This window comes from Ailuropoda melanoleuca, chromosome 1, assembly GCF_002007445.2.
Source record: "Ailuropoda melanoleuca isolate Jingjing chromosome 1, ASM200744v2, whole genome shotgun sequence".
NCBI classification, from domain to species: domain Eukaryota; kingdom Metazoa; phylum Chordata; class Mammalia; order Carnivora; family Ursidae; genus Ailuropoda; species Ailuropoda melanoleuca.
The window spans coordinates 83896616-83917686 of NC_048218.1; the positions used below are offsets into that span (position 1 = coordinate 83896616).

The following is a 21071-nucleotide window of genomic DNA, read 5'->3' on the forward strand; positions in this document are numbered from 1 at the left end:
CCTTTTATAATAAGTCAGTAATCTAGTGAGTAAAGGGGTTTCCTGAATTCTGTGAGCAACTCCAGCAAATTAATCGTACTTAAGGAGGGGTCTTTGGAACCTCCGATTTATAGCCAGCCTGTCAGAAGTACAGATTGTAACCTGGACTGGGAACTGGCATCTGAAGTTCAAGGAGGAAATTGTGGGACCTTCCAGTCTGTAGCGGGTTGCTGAGCACAGGCAAGGACCTCTGACACAGTTTCCATGGAGACAGTGTCAGAATTAAGTTGAAGTCTCAGACATTCTGCTAGTGTCTGAGAATTGCTTGGTAGGAGGGCAGGGGTAGGGGGACCACCACCAGAATTAGGTCCCGAACCCTTTTATGTAGTACATCCCTTCTACATGGGCATTAAGCAGCATTGGTCCTTCTCATCATCAGTGCTCTAGATGCAGTCAGTCCTTGATGTAATCCTTCCTGCAGGTCTCCAGGATCTGTCCTCTGCGCTCATCTCTGCCCTGTGCGTTCCCTCTTCATCAAAATGAATTACTGAACATCTTCCTCACTCCAGTCCATTCAAATATTGCTTCCTGGCTTATTTTCCTCAGACCTTCTTACCACATTAGTGCTGTTCAAAAATCTGTGGCTTCGTCTACAGAACAGATCCCCACTCCTTCCCACCCAGTGTTTTCCACAACTATTAGCCACGTATCCTTCATAAAAGACCTCTCTCTCCTTATTTCCTGAAGAGTCTGTTCATTTTCCTTTTGTTGCTCCTTTATCTACAGGTCTAAAATCCCTCCATCATTCACATTTTAAGGCCCAGTTCAGATTCTAAGCAACTGAAGAAATTCAACTGTACTGTTTTTTTTCCCTCCACAATTTCTCCAAGCCTAATGTGCCATTTGGTTCTTTTGTCCCTTAGTCATATAAGGTGAAGCTATAATTGACTTTTAAAATAATGTATGAGAATTTATGAATCCAGTGTCACTCTTACAGGCCTTATACATGTTCTATTTATTCTATTTCTGAAACTACCTTTTTTAGCCTTCCCTTCAGAGCGTAAAGCATAATCTTCTGACTATTCTTAGAATAACTTTTATTCTTTCATAGGGGTTTATTAATTTTTTTAATGGTCAAAATTTAGTTGGAGCAAAGATGATGAATAAAATGGGTAATCTGATTTCAGCTTTGCTTAGTCTTCATACGTAATTTACGGAATACCTTATATCATATTTTTAAACATCTACGCCTATTTTGGTCTTCACCCAGATCTTATCTCAAATTTCTATGACCTCTCCCACAGCACTGGCATATTAAATTATTCACTACGTTATCTCTTAATTCTTGTTATATTTTATATAAACTTATGCCTAGTGATCAATAAAATATCCTGGAAAATATCAACTAAAGTGACCCTAGAGGTCAAAATAATTTAGCTAAGGCACAAACGCTTCCTGCTCCAGGATGCTGGTGGGTAGAAGTGAACTCACATAGAGAGTGGCGAGTCTAACTACACGTAAGCGTCATCTCTTAGTATAGTTTTATTCTCTCTGTTGTAGGGAAAATGATAGGTAGACTGAGTGCTATTTGGAATTCGGGAATTCTTAAAAGTCTCAGGATATATCTCAGGATACAAAAAAATCCATTGACTTGTGTAGGTTTACAGTGATTATTCAAGTTTAATAGTCTACATGACACACGTAAGATGGAGGTTGGTGTGACTGAGGCTTTTAAGTAATTGATTTAGACGTACTTTGATAGTATTGAATAACGGGAAGAGTTTTGTATAAATTGCTGTTATGCTTTTGTTATTCTAGATTGAGACTTGAGAAACGAGCCCGCATTGAAGCAAGAAAGAAAAGTTTAGAGAAAAAGAAAGAAAAATTTCTTCAGAAAAAGTTTCCACATCTTTCTGAAGCCCAGAAGTCAAGTCTTGTCCAAAATGTCTGAATTCTTAAGTTGCCATTTTGTTTTCCTTGGATAACTGTCTATATACAAAAGTACATATGTATTAAGTAATTTTATTAAAAATCTGTGTTTTTAGTCAGATGACTGTCAACTCTTTTAAGGGTTAATATGGCATGCTAACTCTGGAAGTGATCATGCTTCTGCCAGAATTTTTTAAAAATCAGGTATAAAGTTCAGACACCCACTCTATAAATTCTGACATCTAAGCAGACTTTAACATCACTTGTACCTCAGGGTGGGAAAGTGATGCCAACTGCTATAGCAAAGGCAGTAAGGTCGTTTTGGAATTCAGGTAATATTTTTACTATTATGTTAATAGCATGTGAAGGGGGTGTGGATATTACTATTAATAAACAGTTCTTTCACTCAAAATCATGATAAATACATTTAGTCCTTAAAGTAGTTCAGTCATAACACAACAATAATCCAAAAAGGTATTTCTGGAATGGCTAATAATTTTTATTTAATTTTGCAAGCCTAAGATAAAAAGCATAGGCAATAAGTTTTACTAGTCAATAAAAACCAATTCTACTAATCACTGGTAATTAACATACTAAACATAGTTGGAAAGCATTTTACTGAAAGCAAAATATTTAGAGAAAATAGACATTTATACAAAATTATAAAATGCTTGTAATAAGAATAAGTGCATTTCAAGGAAAGCACAAACTTAATTTATAGAGCCAGTTAAAGCCTTAAAAAATTTAAGTGGAAATTGAAATATGCAAAAATGTATAAACATTCTACAAAAGATGGTCATTCTTTTCCTGAGTATACTAAAGCTATGAAACTTAAGGTGACACAGGAAGGTAGAGCTCTGGGAACTCTTTTCAAGGGCATTTCCTTTCTACACATTGTTTCCCTCCTTCTTCGTATTCTTGTTTGGAAATCCACATCTGTTGAAAGGTACCCTGTAAAATGGAAAGAAAAGTTATATATTATGCCTTTTTATTAGGAAATAATTCTTTTTCTTTTTTTTTAAGATTTATTTATTTGTTACACAGAGACAGCCAGCGAGAAAGGGAACACAAGCAGGGGGAGTGGGAGAGGAAGAAGCAGCCTCCCAGTGGAGGAGCCTGATGTGGGGCTCGATCCTGGAACGCCGGGATCATGCCCTCAGCCGAAGGCAGAAACTTAACGACTGCACCACCCAGGCGCCCCCAGGAAATAATTCTTAAATATCTTTTCACAACTCCCAATCTTGCCCTTAAGCCCCTTCCCCCAAATAGTCCTCCATTACTCCCCTGTTCCAGCCCTCCTCCTCAACACTCAAAGACACTATTTAGAAAGAATATTAAGTCTTCCTATTCACACTGTCATGAGGCTTTAGAAAATGGCTGTGACAGGAAGAAGGGGGGGTTTAGCTATGATGGCTTGCTGCCAACTTACAACAACAAGAGAAACTGTCGTTGGAAGGCTTGATCCCAGTACAGAACTGAAGAGCTATCCTAGCACTTGACTAACGGCAGCATTTAGATCTCAAAAGTGCTCATCCATCAGGACTAGGATAGTTTTGCAAGTACACACACAACAGTACACAGGCACCGTAGAAGGTGGAAAGGAGGAAAATGACCCAAGGAAGAAGGAGCCGAGGCTACATGAGTAATAAAACCTATAAGTAGGACAAATTCATTCCCTAAGATGGATTCTATCCAGGTGGATTCATGCATGGTATTCCATTTTGATCTAAGATCTATTAAAAGACTACAAATAGAATACATAAATAGACATTTACTAGCTTAAAAATGTTCAGTGTAAGTACTTCATGACATTTACTTCGGTGCTCTGAGGTGAAGAGGAAATTCTCCCGAGTCTAGGGTTGCAGGTAAGTACAAGGACTTTTTCTCCTGATTCAGAGCAAGCACCTGTCTAAGCAACATGCAAAACCCAGCACCATGACTCCACCATTTGCCCCAAGAGCCAACTCCTGATTTCCTCCACCTCACCAAGAGGCCAGGGAGCAACCAGGACCTGAGAAGGAATGATTTAATTTTAAAGTGTGCTACAGAGAAGTCCTGACCAGTGTCAATGGGAGTATGAGAAGAGGCATAAATTAGTAAATTCCCACCTCTGTTTGAGAAGGGAAATTGAAATTAGGCTGACAAATAGCCACTGATAAGGCACTGAAGCATTTTGTTAAATTAGCACATGTGAAACTGGTATTAGGTCCTCTACTCATTTGATAGTTCTAAACTACAAAGATAAATGATGCACTGGAATTAAATGTCTTTTTACTAAATTTACTATATTCACTGGTACACTTAAGTTAAATCATTCAATAAGACTATTTTTCAAAGTAGTTTACTAACCAAAGATGCTAGAATTGAGCCACCAATCCATGAACTAAACCTCCGTTCTACTGTTGTATTATTTGCAATCAACTTCAACCGCATACTCTAAAATACAGAGGGAAAAATAAGTATTAGTACAATCAAAACAGATGACTCAATTCAGAAAATTCGGTTTTGATGACTGCCTAATGACTGTTTCAAACACCAATTATACATGATTATTTTGCAACAGTTAGGCTAATAATAGGCATGGGTTGAATTACTGTACAAAGTACTTTGACTAAACTACTTTGTGGCCTTTAATGTATAATAATAAATTATATAATCCTTAGGAAGCTGCATACTAAAAAGTATGGCATTCACAATTTATATCCTAGAACAGCAAACATTCTGAACACTTACCGAAAAATCAGGTACTATGCTAAGTGCTTCATATATTATTTCATTTCTTCCAACACCAGATGTAATTATTACCCCAACCTGCCACCCTTTCTATAATCCTCCTCAACTTGCTCACTACTACTTTTTTTAGGCCTTCACACTGTCCTAATCCTTCCTACCTATGGTCACTCCACCCCCCTCCACTTCCAAATCAAAATGCAGACATCAGATTTCAGGTTAAATTTTTTTATTCATACTGATGTCCTCCCAAATTAGTGTTTATATTTTGAACTCTCTTGACAAAGAGAGTTTATGGCTCAGTACTGTCCCTGTCTCCCTGTATCAAGAGATTTTTCCCCCTACGTAGGACTTTGTTTCTGGGGATAGTTCTCAATTTGTTGATACTTTCCTATTATTTTGTATGAACACACAGCTTGAGTCTCTTTCACAGTGAATAAATGTGTATGTTTTGGGGGCAGAATATGTGATACGGGAGGGAGGGGGTGCTGGGAGCAGGGGGGATGAACACCTTGTAGGTGAGGAACTGGTTGATACCTATTGCAATGTACTTTTTTTTTCTGTTACTGCATTGATTTTTTAATTGCCTCCTAAATGACAAGGATAATACCTAACTGCTCTTGACCAGACTTTGGACAGCCCAGGTCTATACTCATTATTCTGGGACTTCCTATCAAATCTAATGATTAGAACCTTAAGTAAGATCTTTTCCAGATAAGACTGTATCTCCAAGAATGCAGTAAATACAAGTCAGGTGTCAATCCTGTGCCTATCTCAATATTTAAATAACAATATAACAAAACAAATAACAATGATAAAAATGTGTCATACATAAAATTTTCCTTTATATGAGAAACAAAAAAGACTACCAAATATATAAATTCTATAGATACAATTAGGACCCATGTAACCCTTAATAAGTTTCTTTTAATGTAGTAACTAGTACAGAGTAACATAAAAAAAACTACTTGATAGAAGTTTTAAAATCTAAAGATTATGACTACTACTCTGTTATCAATGTGTACCAGAACTTCTCCCCAAACCACATTCTTCTAATCCTTTTAAAATCCTTTTTAAAGTTGTCACAGTGCACCCAGTGATCTTTTTAAAACAAACATAGGAGCTCTGCAGTCCTCTGCCAAATTTTATCCCAGAAGTTCACTATAGTAACATGACCTGGTACCTATCTGTGTGGGTGGAATTGTGGCCCCCAAAGAGAGATGCTGAAGTTCTAATCCCTGGTATCTGTGAATGTTACTTAATTTAGTAATAGGTTCTTTGCAAACGTAATTAGGATACAAATTAAGATAAGGTCATACTGGAGCAGAGTGGGCCCTGAATCCAATAGGACAGGAGTTTTTCTAATGAAGAGAATAGACCCACGAGTGAGGACTGCCCTATGACAATGAAGACAGACTGAAGTGTTGGAGCTGCAACCAGTAATCACCAAAGGATTCCTGGCAAGCGGTCTGATGCTAAGAAGAGGGAAAAGAATTCTCATCTCTATCTTAGAGAAAGCAGGGCCTGCTGACGTGTTGATTTCAGACTTTTAGCTTGGAGAACAGAGAATAAATTCCTGTTGTGTTAAGCTACCCAGTTTAGTTTGTGGAACTTTGTATGGCTGCCCTAGGAAATTAATACACCATCTACTTCCCAGCTGTATCACTCTTCCCACTTCTGCACAGACTAACCCAACTACGTTGAAATACTGGAATACGCCATCTTCCTTCATAGCCTGCACATGGCATTCCTCCAACTAGATGTCCTTTCATAAATTACCAACCAGCTGAACTCCTATTCACTCAGACAGTTTCTTCATGAGGGAGTTACGTGCTTGCTCTACAGTGTTCGCTAGTGCCTGGTTCATGACCTACTAAAACCACTTAGCCCGTTACAGTCTTTATGCATGTCTATTCCTCCTAGCTGACTGAGCCCTTAGTGGGCAGGGACTATAGTTTATATCCCTAGTGCCTAGCAGACTATAGGTACTTAAATATGGAATCAATGAATAAAAGATACAAATAGTACAAGAGTCATCTATGAAAAGATGTCATCTATGAAAATTTATTTGACAAGGGCTATTAACCTTTTTTATGTAATACTGTATTAGGCACACACAAAATATCAATCTACTACTGAAAAACCTTATCTGTAAGATTACACCAGCGATGAGGACACATGACTGAAGAATACCACTAAAGAACAAACAAAACTTACTGGGGGAGTTTTCTGAGAGAGCTCTCTATTCAACCTGTCAGTAAAGCTCTGTATTAGCGTGTTTCCTCCTGCCACTATAACACTTCCATAGAGACCCTAGGATAAAAAAAAATAAGTTAGTTCCAAGTGTTTCTGGTTTTTGGGGGTTTTTTTAAAGATTTTATTTATTTACTTGAGAGAGAGAACACAGAGGGAGAGGGAAACAAAGACCCCTCCTGAGCAGGGAGCCCAATGCGGGGCTTGATCCCAGGACCCTGGGAGTATGACCCAAGCCAAAAGCAGACGCTTAACCAACTGAGCCACCCAGGTGCCCCTGTTTCCAACAGTTTTAGATACACTACAACTAAAACTATGTCATCCTCTACAATTTTCCCTTTCTTTTTTAATTTTTTTACTTCTGTATAGACCTAGTATCTTAATCCAGTGGTTCTCAATCCTCGATGCACATTCAATTCATTTAGGGAATTTATAAAACATCAATGCTGGAGGCAATTAAATAAAAATCTGGGGATGGGGCCCAGGCAAAGGTTTTGTTAGTTTGTTTAAAACTCCAGATGATTCTGGGGCGCCTGGATGGCTCAGTCGGTTGAGCATCAAACTCTTGGTTTTGGCTCCTGTCATGACCTCATGGCTCATGGGCTCAAGCCCTGCACTGGGGGTTCTGAACTCAGTGGGGAGTCTGCTTGAAGATTCCCTCCCTCTGCCCCTTTCCCCACTTGCATGCTCCCTCTTTAAAAAAAAAAAAAAAAAAAAAAAAAAAACCCAACAACAACCTCCAGATGATTTAATGTGCATTAAAGTTTAAGAAGCACTAACTTAAAGCAATTACTCCAAAACTAAAACCCAAACATAATTTTTTTGGCAGATAGCTGCCAATATTTAGTTCGAGGTTTATTTTATACCTTCATCTTGGAAGGACCATCTAGAAGTTACAGTATTTAAACAAAGACAATGAAGATTATTTAGTGACTCTGACAGACAATGCATAATCGTAATATCCCTGGCCAAAATGACTGCTACCTTTCTCTTGCAGGGGTTTGTATCAGACCACACGGGGAACTTTTTCAAAATCAGCATGCTGATTCCTCTCCCAAACAAAAACAACTCTCCACTTACAAGGAGTATATTTACCTATAATTTGCATGTATGTATCAGAAAGCAAAATGTCACCCTGCCTTTTTTTTTTTTTAAGTTTTTATTTGAATTTCTTTAGTTAACATGCATGTCAGCCTGTATGCTTTTTTAGTGGCTAAGTTCATATTTTAAAAATTTACTCCAAATGTCTAAATCATCTAACTTTTAAAAGAAAATGGAATATAGAAGCATGTCCTCTGCAATCAACATTAGTTAACTAAGGGAGAAATCTCACTAAAAATAAAAAGTTATCACACTCTTATAATAAGTATAATTCAATTCAATTGCCTTCCCTTAAAGTGGCCCTGAGTTTGTGCTAAAAAAATTCCATACTTACATCCCTATTGTCCTAGAACCAGCTCATGCCTGCTAGGTGGCTAGCTGAAATAAAGAACATTTTTCATAGCCACCCAAAAGTCTTTTTTTGAACATGTTTTTCATACATCCCTAGCTACCAGCACTATGCTTCTAAGCAAATGAATTAACTCAATTTTTAAGAGAGTATGTTGGCTACAAACTGGATCTAGGGATTATTTTTTAATTTTTTTAAGATTTTTTTTTTTTAAAGATTTTATTTATTTATTTGACAGAGAGAGAGACAGCCAGCGAGAGAGGGAACACAAGCAGGGAGAATGGGAGAGGAAGAAGCAGGCTCCCAGCAGAGCAGGGAGCCCGATGCAGGGCTCGATCCCAGGACCCTGGACCATGACCTGAGCCGAAGGCAGATGCTTAACCGCCTAAGCCACCCAGGCGCCCCTAATGTTTTTAAGATTTTTAAAAATTTTATTTATTAGAGAGAGAGAATGAGCGAGCAAGCACGAGCAGGGGGAGAGGCAGAGGGAGAGGCCGACTCCCCGCTCCCAGGGAGCCCAAGCCAGGGCTCAATCCCAGGACCCCAGGATTACAAACTGAGCAGAAGGCAGACGCTTAACTGACTGAGCCACGCAGATGCCCTTGAATCTAGGGTTTAAATATGATCAATCTAATAATTAGTATGTATATATGGAGTTAGTATTTAAAACTTGGGAAAGCACAAAAAATATGGAGGTTGATTCTCTAAACTCCATGTGAAAGTTACATAATTTAAACCCATACCTTCCTGAACAATAAAAGTAGAAAAACTATACAAGAAAAATCATCAATGATATATATTTTGGTTTGTCGCGTTTTAGGAAATCTCTAGAAGAGCAATGTCTGAAAGAACTTTCAGTGATGACAGAAACGTTTCCTATCTGCACTGTCAAATAGTAGCCGTTAGCTGCATTTACAATGTGGCTAGTGCAACTGAAAAATGGGATTTTAAATTTCTACTTATTTAAATTGTCACATGTGGCTGGTAGCTTCCACACTGGACACCATAGCTCTAGAGTTTTGCATTTTTCCTTTTCTAGTACTTCATGATTTTACATATTCTAAAATGGACTTTAAAGTCAATGGCCAAAGTTGACAACTTAAAATACTGATCTGGGAGCACTTCCTTACCCTAAAAAATACCTTTATACTGTAAGCAGGAGGCTGACACTTACTGGTCTGATATCAATATCGCACATTCCAACACTTGTCGTGACCACGTGACTGACTCCCAGCATTGTATTTCCTGATAACCCCTACAACAAAATAAAAATGAGCAGTCAACAGAAGAATTCAACACACCCAAAAATATCTAGTCAGTCTTATTTAGGGTTGATAATTACACAGATCTTCACATATATGGGAGAAGCCAAGCTAATTATGAGACAAGCTTTCAGACCTTTACATTGGAAGGGTCAAATAATCCTTCAGGAATCTTTAACCGCTCTGCTCCGAAGTCACAGTTGTACCCATTGGGGAATTCGTAATGAACAGTTGGCATCTGTGCAGCTACTCTGAAAACAGATCAAACAACATTCAACAAAAGACAAAAATCCTGCTCAAAATGATAAACTAAGAAATCATCAACTTGTAAGAAAACAGAGTGAGAATATCTTTCTTTTATAATGTTAGTCAGTGTTTCTTACCATAACTTTTTACCTTTAGACCAGTTAAGTATATTTTGCAATTCTTTAACTAAACAAATCAATTTCTTTCTTCATTTATGAAGTATTCAGTGTTTAGAAGATTAGTATGAAGGTTTTAATGAGCTATTATAAATCTTGTAGATAAGAAAACATACTGTTCGTCATAAGTTGAATCTGATACTTGAAGTACTGAAGCTTGAAAGTCCTGGATAACACACTATGGATTAAAAAAAAAAAAAAGTTTTTAAGAAACAAGGTCATGGAGATTTGTTGCAATCTATACTTTTGTAATATTATATTTAAAATACTTTTCTTAATGAAACTGGACCATGTTCCTGGATGGCAAAGTCATTTCAAGGATATAAGTCTATCCAGCAAGTATTCAGAGTATCAAGAAACCCAATTCTAAACATTTGCATTAGAAACTATATTATACCACATTTAAGTTAACAATAATTACAGAACAATGATGAAATAAAAACATCGGGAACCCCTGTACCTGTCCTGCATAACAAAACTGGTTTCAGAACACTCTTTTTTCCTTAAAAATAATCCTAGACTTAGAAGCCAGATGTCATTATCTGAATATGTATACATCGCACATACATGGCATCTTATGTAATTTTTAATGACTGCACGTAGTATAAAATAATTAAAAATTTTGCTACGAAATACAGACAATCTCTGGGCTGCTAAGGAAAAATCTAATATCTAGGCAAAACTGTTAATCATCTTCACAATTTTTCCTTCTATTGAACACCCACAAAAAATCTTTATCTTTAGCAAAAAGAGTATCAGAGAGGATACCTCCCTGACACAGTAAATTATGACTTTCATATCCTTTTACTGTTAGAAATGAATATACATCTGTGGTGTAAGAGGTTTTACTAACCTATCTTCCTTTAAGTTAGATGTTCAGAGACGGATTTTTATAGTAAAGAGAATCTTACTGGCTCCTTACTAGGAATAATGACACTTTTTTTAAAATATGGCTGACTGATGTTAAAAAAGAGAAGATAGGGACGCCTGGGTGGCTCAGTCAGTTAAGCATCTGCCTTTGGCTCATGGGTCCTGGGATCAAGTCCTGCATTGGGCTCCTTGCTCAATGGGGAGCCTGCTTCTCCATCTGCCTGCTGCTCCCCCTGCTTGTACTCTCTCTCTCTGGCAAATAAATAATATCTTAAAAAAAAAAAAAGAGAGAGAGAGAGAGAGAACATAACTGAGCCATACTAGCAGGTCTCTACAGACTAAAACCATTATCTTAGACAAAAAATGTACAGAATAGCATGTTTGTTTTTACTCCACAACCGAAGTTCCTTCCAGGTCTTATCATTGTAATCCAAATGAACATAGTAGTTTGTTGAGATAATTTGACAAATATGAAAAGCACCCCTTCCCTCTCAAAATAAACTATTATTTTTGTTTCTAAAATACCATTAAAACTATAAAGTGCTCAGGGTGCCTGGGTGGCTCAGTCGGTTAAGCGACCAACTTCAGCTCACGTCACGATCTCAGGGTCCTGGGAATGAGCCCCGAATTGGGCCCTGCACTTAGCAGGGGAGCCTGCTTCTCCTTCTGCCCTCTCCCTCTGCCCCTCCCCCGACTCATGCTGTCTCTCTCTCTCAAATAAAAAAAATCTTGAAAACAAATATAAACTGCTCACTTTCTATTAAAAATCTTAGAGCCTATAATAGTTTCATAAAGATGGGGTGCCTGGGTGGCTCACTCAGTTAAGTGTCTGCCTCCAGCTCAGGTCATTATCCCAGGGTCCTGGGATCGAGCCCCACATCAGGTTCCGTCCCTGCTCAGTGGGAGCCTGCTTCTCCCTCTCCTCCCTGCTTGCTGTGCTCTCTCTCGTTATCTCTGTCACTATTTGTCTCTCTCTCTCTCAAATAAATAAATAAAATCTTAAAAAAAAAAAAACAGTTTCATAAAGAGAATAAGGGTACTTACATTACACATGTAATTGTGCCAAGACCTTGTAACCTGTGGCAACTTCTCTTTTCTTTTCCAATTCGCTGGAGATCCTTCACGAACAGCTTCCTGAGTACCAAAAGCATGTGATAGGTTAACAGAGTTCGCAACATGGGGATGGGGAGTTGGGAGAAAAATTCCAAAGAGAAAATTCGAGCATCACTTACTTTTGATGCAATCATATATGGAGGAATCAGTTCTATATTCATTTCTTGGAAGAGTTCTCTGCATTGCATAGTAATGAAGTCTCCAGCAAGAGGGGATTTCACAATGCCTATGAAAACAGATTAAACAAGGCTAAGACAGCATTAAATCCAAGCTCCTTAAGACAAATTCTTCTGTGTATATATATATGAATAATTTTTTCAAGTAGAATTAACTGAGTTATCCCTCTAAGCATGAATGAAGCCATGCATCAGTTTTAAATATACATGATAAAGATTTTTTAAAAAACTCTTAAAAAAGAGACATTATTTGGAAGCTGATATGATGTGATGGTCCAATTCACCGCTCTGTTATCTACTCTTCGTGACAGTGAACATCATCTTAGCGTACCCTCATTAAATCCATTTACCTTGCTGAAGGACATAGCCATCGTGAACTGGAATTGCAGTGGTATGAGTGGCTCCACTGTCCAAAATAAGCCCAGTAGAACGACCATTAGCAAATCTAGTTTAAAGCATTAAGGAAAAGAAAGCATCAAGCCTCCTAAAGTAATGCTTATTGTAAAGGGAAAGTTTTATTAAGGCATTCTTAAATATGTGTATTTAACATTCTTTAAATATGTGATTCTGGCTTAAAATGTGTTAAAGTTAACCCAGGGATGAAAACTGGTGTCAAATAACTGGCTTAAAGACTAACGACAACAGGCAGGACTTCCAAAATGATGGTGAGAGGAAGTTGGGGAAACCTTTATCCCAGAGAGACATCTATTAAACTGGTCAAAATTAGCACAGTCAAAAGTCTCTGGAGACAGAAGAAAGGACTTATATTTAACAAAATCTATAGAAACTCGTTAAGAACGGCGGGAGACTGTGGCATTTGAGCTAGGAACTAAAACCACTGCCCACACAGGATTAAAGAAAAACCATTTCAGCAGTGTGGGAGCTGACTGGCAGTTCCCACAACTCAATGGGAAAGCTACTCCAGGTGGATTCAACAGCCAACAAATACTGGCAGATCCCATCTCCCACAGCTCTGTGCTGCAGAGGGCCTGCGTCACATGAACCTCATAAAACAACACGTAGGAGTAGGGCCATTCACTTGGTCATCAAATATCTACTGAGCATCTATTACGTGCCTAGTGTCGAGTATGGTACTGAATAAAGGAAGATAGTCAGTCTGGCCCTGGCATTGCCAAGCACAGAGGGCACAAAAAAGTGCCCTGAAACATACTCTGCCCTGAAGTATATCCTGTTTAGTAGAGATCAGTAATGCTGTGAAAAGAACAGCTGACAGTGGCCCGGGGGTGTAACAGAGAGACCACCTAACCAACCCTGGGGAAATCCAAACGTAAGCTATGGAGGAAAACACAGGGAAGATACAGGAACATGTGGGAAGTGCAGGTGGCAAGAAGTGACGGTGAGGCCAGGGAAGTGCAAAGCAGTATAGCAGAGCCTATAAGAATGTGGAAGATGATTCTGGCTTAAAGTAGCCTGGCAATTAAAGATTATTAGAGGGACAGTGAGAAGAATGAGCAAGGTAAGAGGAAGGGTTGCAGTAATCAAGGAAAGAGATTGCACCAAAAGCAGTGGCAGTGGAGAGAGAAAAATCAAAGGATTTGAGAGGTAGCGGGGAGAAAAAAAAAAAATAGGTCTTGATGACTAAATTTGAAGGGTTAAAGAGATTTCTAGGGGCGCCTGGGTGGCACAGCGGTTAAGCGTCTGCCTTCGGCTCAGGGCGTGATCCCGGCGTTCCGGGATCGAGCCCCACATCAGGCTCCTCCAGTGGAAGCCTGCTTCTTCCTCTCCCACTCCCCCTGCTTGTGTTCCCTCTCTCGCTGGCTGTCTCTATCTCTGTCAAATAAATGAATAAAAAATCTTTAAAAAAAAAAAAAAGAGATTTCTAGTCTGGGCAACTGGGAGTAAGAAGATAAAAAGAAGGAAAAGGAAAAAATTCGAGGGGAGAGAAGATTAATTCAGTTTTGGACATAATGAGTTTAAAGTGCTTCAATGGATAATTAATACAAAAAGTTCTAGTAGGCCAGCTGGATGTGGGCCTGGAGCTCACAACAAAGATCTGGGATACAAAACAGATAACAGATTTGGAATTTGTTAGTGTAGAACTGGTATCTGAAGCCAAGGAAATGGATAATTTAAACCAGAAAGAGCATGTCAAGAGAGATGATGGGCAAAGGGCAGAAAACCGAGCAATGGGTAAGAATGATCAGAAATCAATGAGAATCAATGGCCAGAAAGATAGGTTGGTGATTTATCTTTGCTAGTACTGGTACTCTATTGACCTCTGGTCAACTATATACATAAACATTAATTTGATGTTGTATTAGTACAAAGCGACAGACACAGTAATTACCAGACTAAAAAGTGGCATAAAGGCATATGGGCCTTCCTATAACTAACAATTCAAAATCTGGACAAATTATCTTAAATGACCATTTTAAGATACTAGAAAGTGTTCAAAAGCAGTCAAAATTCAGCCAAAATTTATTCTCATAAAACTGCAACTGGAAGGGGTAAGAAGTTCAAGTTTATAGCTTCCTTGCCTGAAAGTGCTCCCCAGCTACATGGCTACAGCTTGGGAAAGCAGTGGTGGAAAACTGCAACTTTACCACCTTGAGTGAACAGAGAAAGGAGTTCAGGGCTGGGAGAAAAGCTGGACAGGTAAGGTAGAAACCCTAGAAGCCAGAGAACTACAAAAGGGGTCACACCCAAAATCGGAGTATACAATATACCCACATCTCTGACTAACTGCTGAACTCTTCAGGGGCAGGACTTCAGGGGGCCCAACAAAAATGAGAGAGAACAGAGAGTAATTCACTCTTCAAAACTGGAGCAGCACCTATGAGTTCTGTGATTTTACTACAGTTTTAGCTACTGCATTCTCCAACAGTATGCACCTTGGACAGCAGAAGGCCCTTTTTACTCTCTTGAGGTGTCAAGAGGACAGAGCCTGGGGTTGGCAGATATGAGAACTCAGCTATGAATTAAGTGAGATAAAACAATGCTACCCTTCTAATATTTTTGTTTTGGAAATACATCTTTTTCATTAAAATGTTATGTATGGGGGCGCCTGGGTGGCTCAGCCATTAAGCGTCTGCCTTTGGCTCAGATCATGATCCCAGGGTCCTGGGATCGAGCCCTACATTGGGCTCCCTGCTCAGCGGGAAGTCTGCTTCTCCCTCTCACACTCCCCTTGCTTGTGTTTCTTCTCTCGCTGTCTGTCTCTGTCAAATAAAATCTTTAAAAAAAAAATTTTATGTTAACCTTAATGGGTCTTTTTGGGTCATTTTTAAGTGAATAAATAAATGCTAAAACAATTCTCAGCTGGGGTGCCTGGGTGGCTTAGTGAGCGTCTGACTCTTGGTTCTTGCTCAGGTCATGATCTGCAGTCATGAGATCGAGCCCAGCATTGAGCTCCACATTCATCAGTCCCCGCATGCATCAGGCTCCGAGCTCAGCCAGGAATCTGCTTCTCTCTCCCTCCCTCTACCCCTCCCCCACCTCACACATGTGCTCGCTCTAATAAATAAATCTTTAAAAAAAAAAAAAACATGGGGCGCCTGGGTGGCACAGCGGTTAAGCGTCTGCCTTCGGCTCAGGGCGTGATCCCGGCGTTCCGGGATGGAGCCCCACATCAGGCTCCTCCGGTGGAAGCCTGCTTCTTCCTCTCCCACTCCCCCTACTTGTGTTCCCTCTCTCGCTGGCTGTCTCTATCACTGTTAAATAAATAAATAAAATCTTTAAAAAAATAAAAAAATTAAAAAACAAAACAATTCTTCATTTTAATTTCTCACGGAAATACTGACATATAAGCCACATAAACAAAATCTCTTTGCGGTCCTCAGTAATTCCTTAAAGTGTAAAGGAGTCCTGAAGCCATACATAATATTTGAGAGGTCAAAACAATTTTTAGAATACTAAGATGTTATTTGCCTTTTTCACTGTCACTCTCTCATGAGTGTATATGCAACTTTTCCAGAGACCATGTCATGTGTGATACAGAACAGACTGAACACAAAAGACAGATATGAGAATCCAACATCTGCTATGAAGCCTGACATTAAAGAGATTTGAGAAAATGTAAAATAATTCCACTCTTATAATTTTTTTAGTTTTAGGAATCAACTGATTTTCATTAAAATATTTTATATTAACATACAATGATTTATTATTTATTTAAACTAATAAATCTAATTTTTTTGGTTTCCATTTTAATTTCCAATATGGTAAACACTGCCAGATACAATCACATAAACAAAAGCTCTGGATGTAAAAGGTTTGAGATCCACTCAGCTAGAGAACATAATAAAAGGCCATCAGTCAGCTAAATCCGGAAATGTAGGAAATTCTACAGGACAATCTACTCCCTAACAAACAAATTATAAAAGAAAAAAAGGTTCAGAGGGAGTAGAATGTACAGATTAAAAGAGACCTAAGAGACATACTGAACAAACACAACGTATGACCCTTGTTTGGGTCCTGACTCAAATATACTACACTGTTTAAAAAAAAAAAAGTTGTGATTACTTCTTTCTTTTGTCTTTAGACACATGGTAAAATCTTTTAGAGATACATGCTAGAGTTTCTAGGGATAAAATTGTATCATGTCTGGGATATACTTCAAAATCATAGTGGGAGGGGCAGTGGGTAGCGTTATAACTACTACAAGTTAGCTATGTGTTGAAAATTGTTGAACTATGTGATAGGCACATGGAAGTTCAATATAACATTCTATCGTCTTTTGTGTTAGAAAATTTCTATACTAAAAGGTTAAAAATAGAACAATGCCCCATTCTGCTTACACACTCCTTGTTAAGGAAGTAGCCAAATTAGACCTATGTTCAAATTCAGTAAAGCCACTTGCAAACTGTGGACTTGAACCACTTTACTTACTTTGGCCACGTTCCTGAGAGGGTTATATGAGTATTAAATGAGAACGCACACAGTGGTAGCTAGCATTCTCCATCCTCTACACAAAAACCTGCAATGGTATACCAGGGTCTAAAGTTCAAATTTTAAAAATCTAACCTGCAAGGTCTCTACCGTTTGACCTAAAACTATTTCCACAACTCCTTCTGAAGTCTAACAGAAATCTTCAACTATAAACTAAGTCACTGGAAAAAACACTTACACTTTCTACCTCCACACTTTTGCTAAAGTCATCTCCAAAACACAGCACTACAGACAATGTTAGATCACAGTTACCACAGTGATTCTCATATATACATAAAATTTATTTGAATATTATAGCAATCTGGGGAGGTATAAGGCATAAATGAGTAAAAAGTAAAGCTAGGGTTTAGGTACTTAATTCAAAACTCACACGGTTTGTAAGCATTTCAACTTAAACTAAATACAGGGCTCTTTCCCCCATATCATACAAATAAATTCTGTTCTCTTCATAAAGATTTTTAAGATTTTTATTTATTTATTTGACAGAGAGAGAGCACAAGCAGGCAGAGCAGCAGGCAGATGGAGAGGGAGAAGCAGACTCCCCGCTGAGGAGGGAGCCTGACTCAGGGCTCGATCCCAGGACCCTGAGATCAGGACCTGAGCTGAAGGCAGACGCTTAACTGACTGAGCCACCCAGCCACCCCATGTTCTCTTTACAAAGATTTGTAAGGCTACTATTTTCCTCTGATGAACTTCCACAATTATCATACAAAAATTTCAAATTAATCATGTACTTCTTCATGACTTTTACCAGTTATTTTGAAGTATCATTTTTTTTTTTTTTAAGATTTTATTTATTTGTCAGAGAGAGAGAATGGCAGGCAGAGGAAGAAGCAGACTAGGCTCCCTGATGAGCAAGGAGCCTGCCTTGGGACTCGATCCCATCAGACCCAAGCTGAAGGCAGACGCTTAACAGACTGAGCCACCCAGGCATCCCTTAAAGTACTATTTAAATCTATTATTTACCTTTTAACATGAATGTTACGTTACAAATTCTTTGAGATAAGAACATAATATCTCCTTGTCTGTCCCTTAACATGCCTACAATAAATATTCAGCGATTTTTTAAAATATTGGTGATTAAGTCTTAAGTGAATTCATAGGTAATTTCCACTTTTCTATAGTAATGGGAGAGGGGAAAGGAAATGACAATCTTTGAACCTGTTTAATTCAGCTGGCTTACACCCTACCCTCTGTTCACATTCCCCTTCCGAAAACAAAAAATTTTTAAACCTTGTCACAAGCAGGACTTGAGCATTTCTTTCTTATTTCCCTCTAATAACTAATTGGTATATTTATTCCAATAATAGATAGCTTAAAAGGAAGAGAGAAAAAAACCCCAAACGTCTGAACAAGCAAGAACTGGCTCATGTCTTCCTGCTGGGGGCGTTCTCTTTAAGGGCACCACATTTACTTTGAAAGAAAAGCTGAGTATTACTCTTTCAAGGATACGCTGTCAAAACTGCAGTTTTGCAAAGGAAGAATGCAGGGATGTTGTAGTGTTCAAACATTAACTCTGTCAGTTTCTCTCTCTTTGCTCTAGTATTCCACTTGAGAAGAGGGAAAAAGAAATGCAAGTTATTTACTGTTTAAAAACTAAAATGTTGATTTCAAGATTCAATATAGCACTATATTAACAAGGATGCAAACATTAAAAATAGAAAAGAGTACCATACAAAATAATCTTCATAAGAATATATACGTATATTTATTTCTATTTGTAAATAATATAGTAAATATAAATTAAAATTTATCATTTAATAAAAAGTAAAACTGTTGCTATGAACTCTATTAAGTTACAGACATTTCAAAGTACAAGAAAATCATGATTCTTAGAAACATGAAGTATTATTAAATCTTATGACTGAATCTAGTCATTTTAAACCACCAAATTCTCCTACATAGAGTTGGCACTCCTAAAGGAAACTAGGTTAAAAACAGTAACATGATATTGATAATTTATGATCGAATTATGCTAGCCTGCTAGGCTCTTTGGACTCTGTACCAAATTTATTTCACAAGAGACTTCAGTCTCATAATTTCCAGCCCTAGTTCCACATTTGACTTCTCTCCTGGAGAGCAGGGTATAAAAGCAGATACACCCTGCCCCTGGGGCATAAGGGACAATTCATGAACCCAAATGGGAAGCAGCCCAAGGAAATCAAATGTTAAATAAATCCCCAGAAAAAATAATCAAACCCCATTTAGAGTGCTTTGTTATTGTTCTTTATTTTAATTAAATAAAAATTATAATAGTATATAAAAATTAATCCCCCCTTCCCTAATTTTCAAAATTCAAAATATGAACTTCTATGCCTCTAAAGAGAAAGAAAACATTATTCGAACGAGTTTAAAAAACAACAACTACTACAGAAACTCAGAAAAGACAGTCTGTCTTACCGGTGCTTCTGACATGAGAACAGGATGCAGGCTGGCTTCTGATTTGACATGCATTTTGTAGGTATGATCCAAAATAGCCTGGAAACTATCCCAGTCTTCAACTACAACATAAGATTAACACCATGAAAACAATGCTTAGTTGAAGATGAATACAGAATCTTTTAAGAGACTGTTTCTACAGTTTAGCATTAACACTTTAATATACAGAACCTACTTATTTCATATTTACTTCATAATACGGTACTTTATATAGACATCATCTTTGTTTTCTATGAATATGGAAACTCTTTTTCATTCCTCCAGCCCCCACAGTATCACAACCCCTACCTAGACCTGTCCCAAATGTAATTAGTGTATCTACTACACCCAAAATACCAAATAAATATTATTCAGGAAGTACTTACTAAAGGCACAGTATGCAATTCAAATGGTAAGAGAAAATACAAAAGAATGGTATGATCTAGACCTGATATTCAAAAAGCTTTTAATCTACTTGAAAAAAGATGAGAAGACATTAAAAAAAAAAAAACCCTCAGGGAATATAATACTCCTTCACTTTGGCTTCCACCTAAACATTCCATCAAAAATGCTTGTGTAAGTCAATGACCCTCTAACAGACAAATCCAGCAGAACTTCACCTTTGTAGTATTACTTGACCTCTTTAACATTATCTGACACTACTGACTGCTCAAGTTTACAAACTTGCTCTACCACAGTGACAGAAGAATGTCATGACTTATACAACATACTCCCACAGCCGTGAGGATTTTGTTTTTGTCAATGAACTTAGTCACTCTAACTTTTCTCTTCCCTTCTTAGTGTAAATCTCAATGTCACAGCTGAGAACAATGAGAATGAATCACTTCTACGCTTCCAGAACTTGTTCTTCCCTTGCACTTCTGCTGAATATTTATTCTTCTACATCCCTAACTATTCCTTCTCATTCTCCTTCATGTGCACTCTTTCTTCTCTTGGGTTAACTACAGAACAAGCTCTGACAAGGAACCCATCATCAACCCGTCTCATATTTCACACTCTTTCTGGCTAATATAATGCAACTCCATGTCTTAACATTTTTCTTATCTGCCTACAAGAGCACCTATATTCAAACACTTTGAACGTAATAACAAACTAATTTACATGCTGTACGGAAAAAAGCCTGCTTGCAACGCTGACCCTTGGCTGGCATCCGGGGAATTTGACTGATAACCAGTTCCCTACTCTGATATAAAACTTTCCCTAAATGATAAGAGTAGTTCTCTGCGCCTAAACTGTTTGTACAATGTGATTTATGCTGAACACCTTTCTTTCCCTCTGGGAGCCTTGGATTTTAGTACATGTGAGGCACAGGGTCCCTACGTGACCACCTCCAGTAAAAATCGTCTCCAGTGAGCTCCTCTGGTAGACAACACATATGTTGTTACATCTCGTCGCTGGAGGAATTAGGTACATCCTGCCTGACTCTACTATGAGAAGACTGAAAAGTTTGCACTGGTTTCCTCTGGACTTCTCTCCATGCCCTTTTTTCCTATTTTACTTTGTATCCTTTCAGTATAATAGATTTTAAGCCATGAGTACA

General features: G+C 38.1%; 2 protein-coding genes across 3 annotated transcripts in view; one reads left to right on the forward strand and one right to left on the reverse strand.

Moving 5' to 3' along the window:
* MRPL47 (mitochondrial ribosomal protein L47) overlaps window positions 1–2027 on the forward strand; it is a 28055-nt gene extending 26028 nt beyond the window's left edge. For both annotated transcript variants that reach the window (XM_002912450.4, XM_034662523.1), the window contains one exon: window positions 1798–2027. In XM_002912450.4, coding sequence (XP_002912496.2) covers window positions 1798–1930 — 133 coding nt within the window. In that variant the 3' untranslated portion in view covers window positions 1931–2027. The remainder of the gene's footprint in view (window positions 1–1797) is intronic.
* Window positions 2028–2365: 338 nt separating this feature from the next.
* ACTL6A (actin like 6A) overlaps window positions 2366–21071 on the reverse strand; it is a 29196-nt gene continuing 10490 nt past the window's right edge. Inside the window, exons 4-14 of the mRNA XM_002912449.4 lie at window positions 19493–19593; window positions 18545–18642; window positions 12535–12629; window positions 12128–12234; window positions 11940–12029; window positions 10142–10203; window positions 9740–9854; window positions 9516–9596; window positions 6856–6951; window positions 4258–4344; window positions 2366–2859 (exon numbers count right to left, since the gene is read on the reverse strand). Of these exons, the coding sequence (XP_002912495.1) occupies window positions 2779–2859; window positions 4258–4344; window positions 6856–6951; window positions 9516–9596; window positions 9740–9854; window positions 10142–10203; window positions 11940–12029; window positions 12128–12234; window positions 12535–12629; window positions 18545–18642; window positions 19493–19593 (1013 nt within the window). The 3' untranslated portion in view covers window positions 2366–2778. The remainder of the gene's footprint in view (window positions 2860–4257; window positions 4345–6855; window positions 6952–9515; window positions 9597–9739; window positions 9855–10141; window positions 10204–11939; window positions 12030–12127; window positions 12235–12534; window positions 12630–18544; window positions 18643–19492; window positions 19594–21071) is intronic.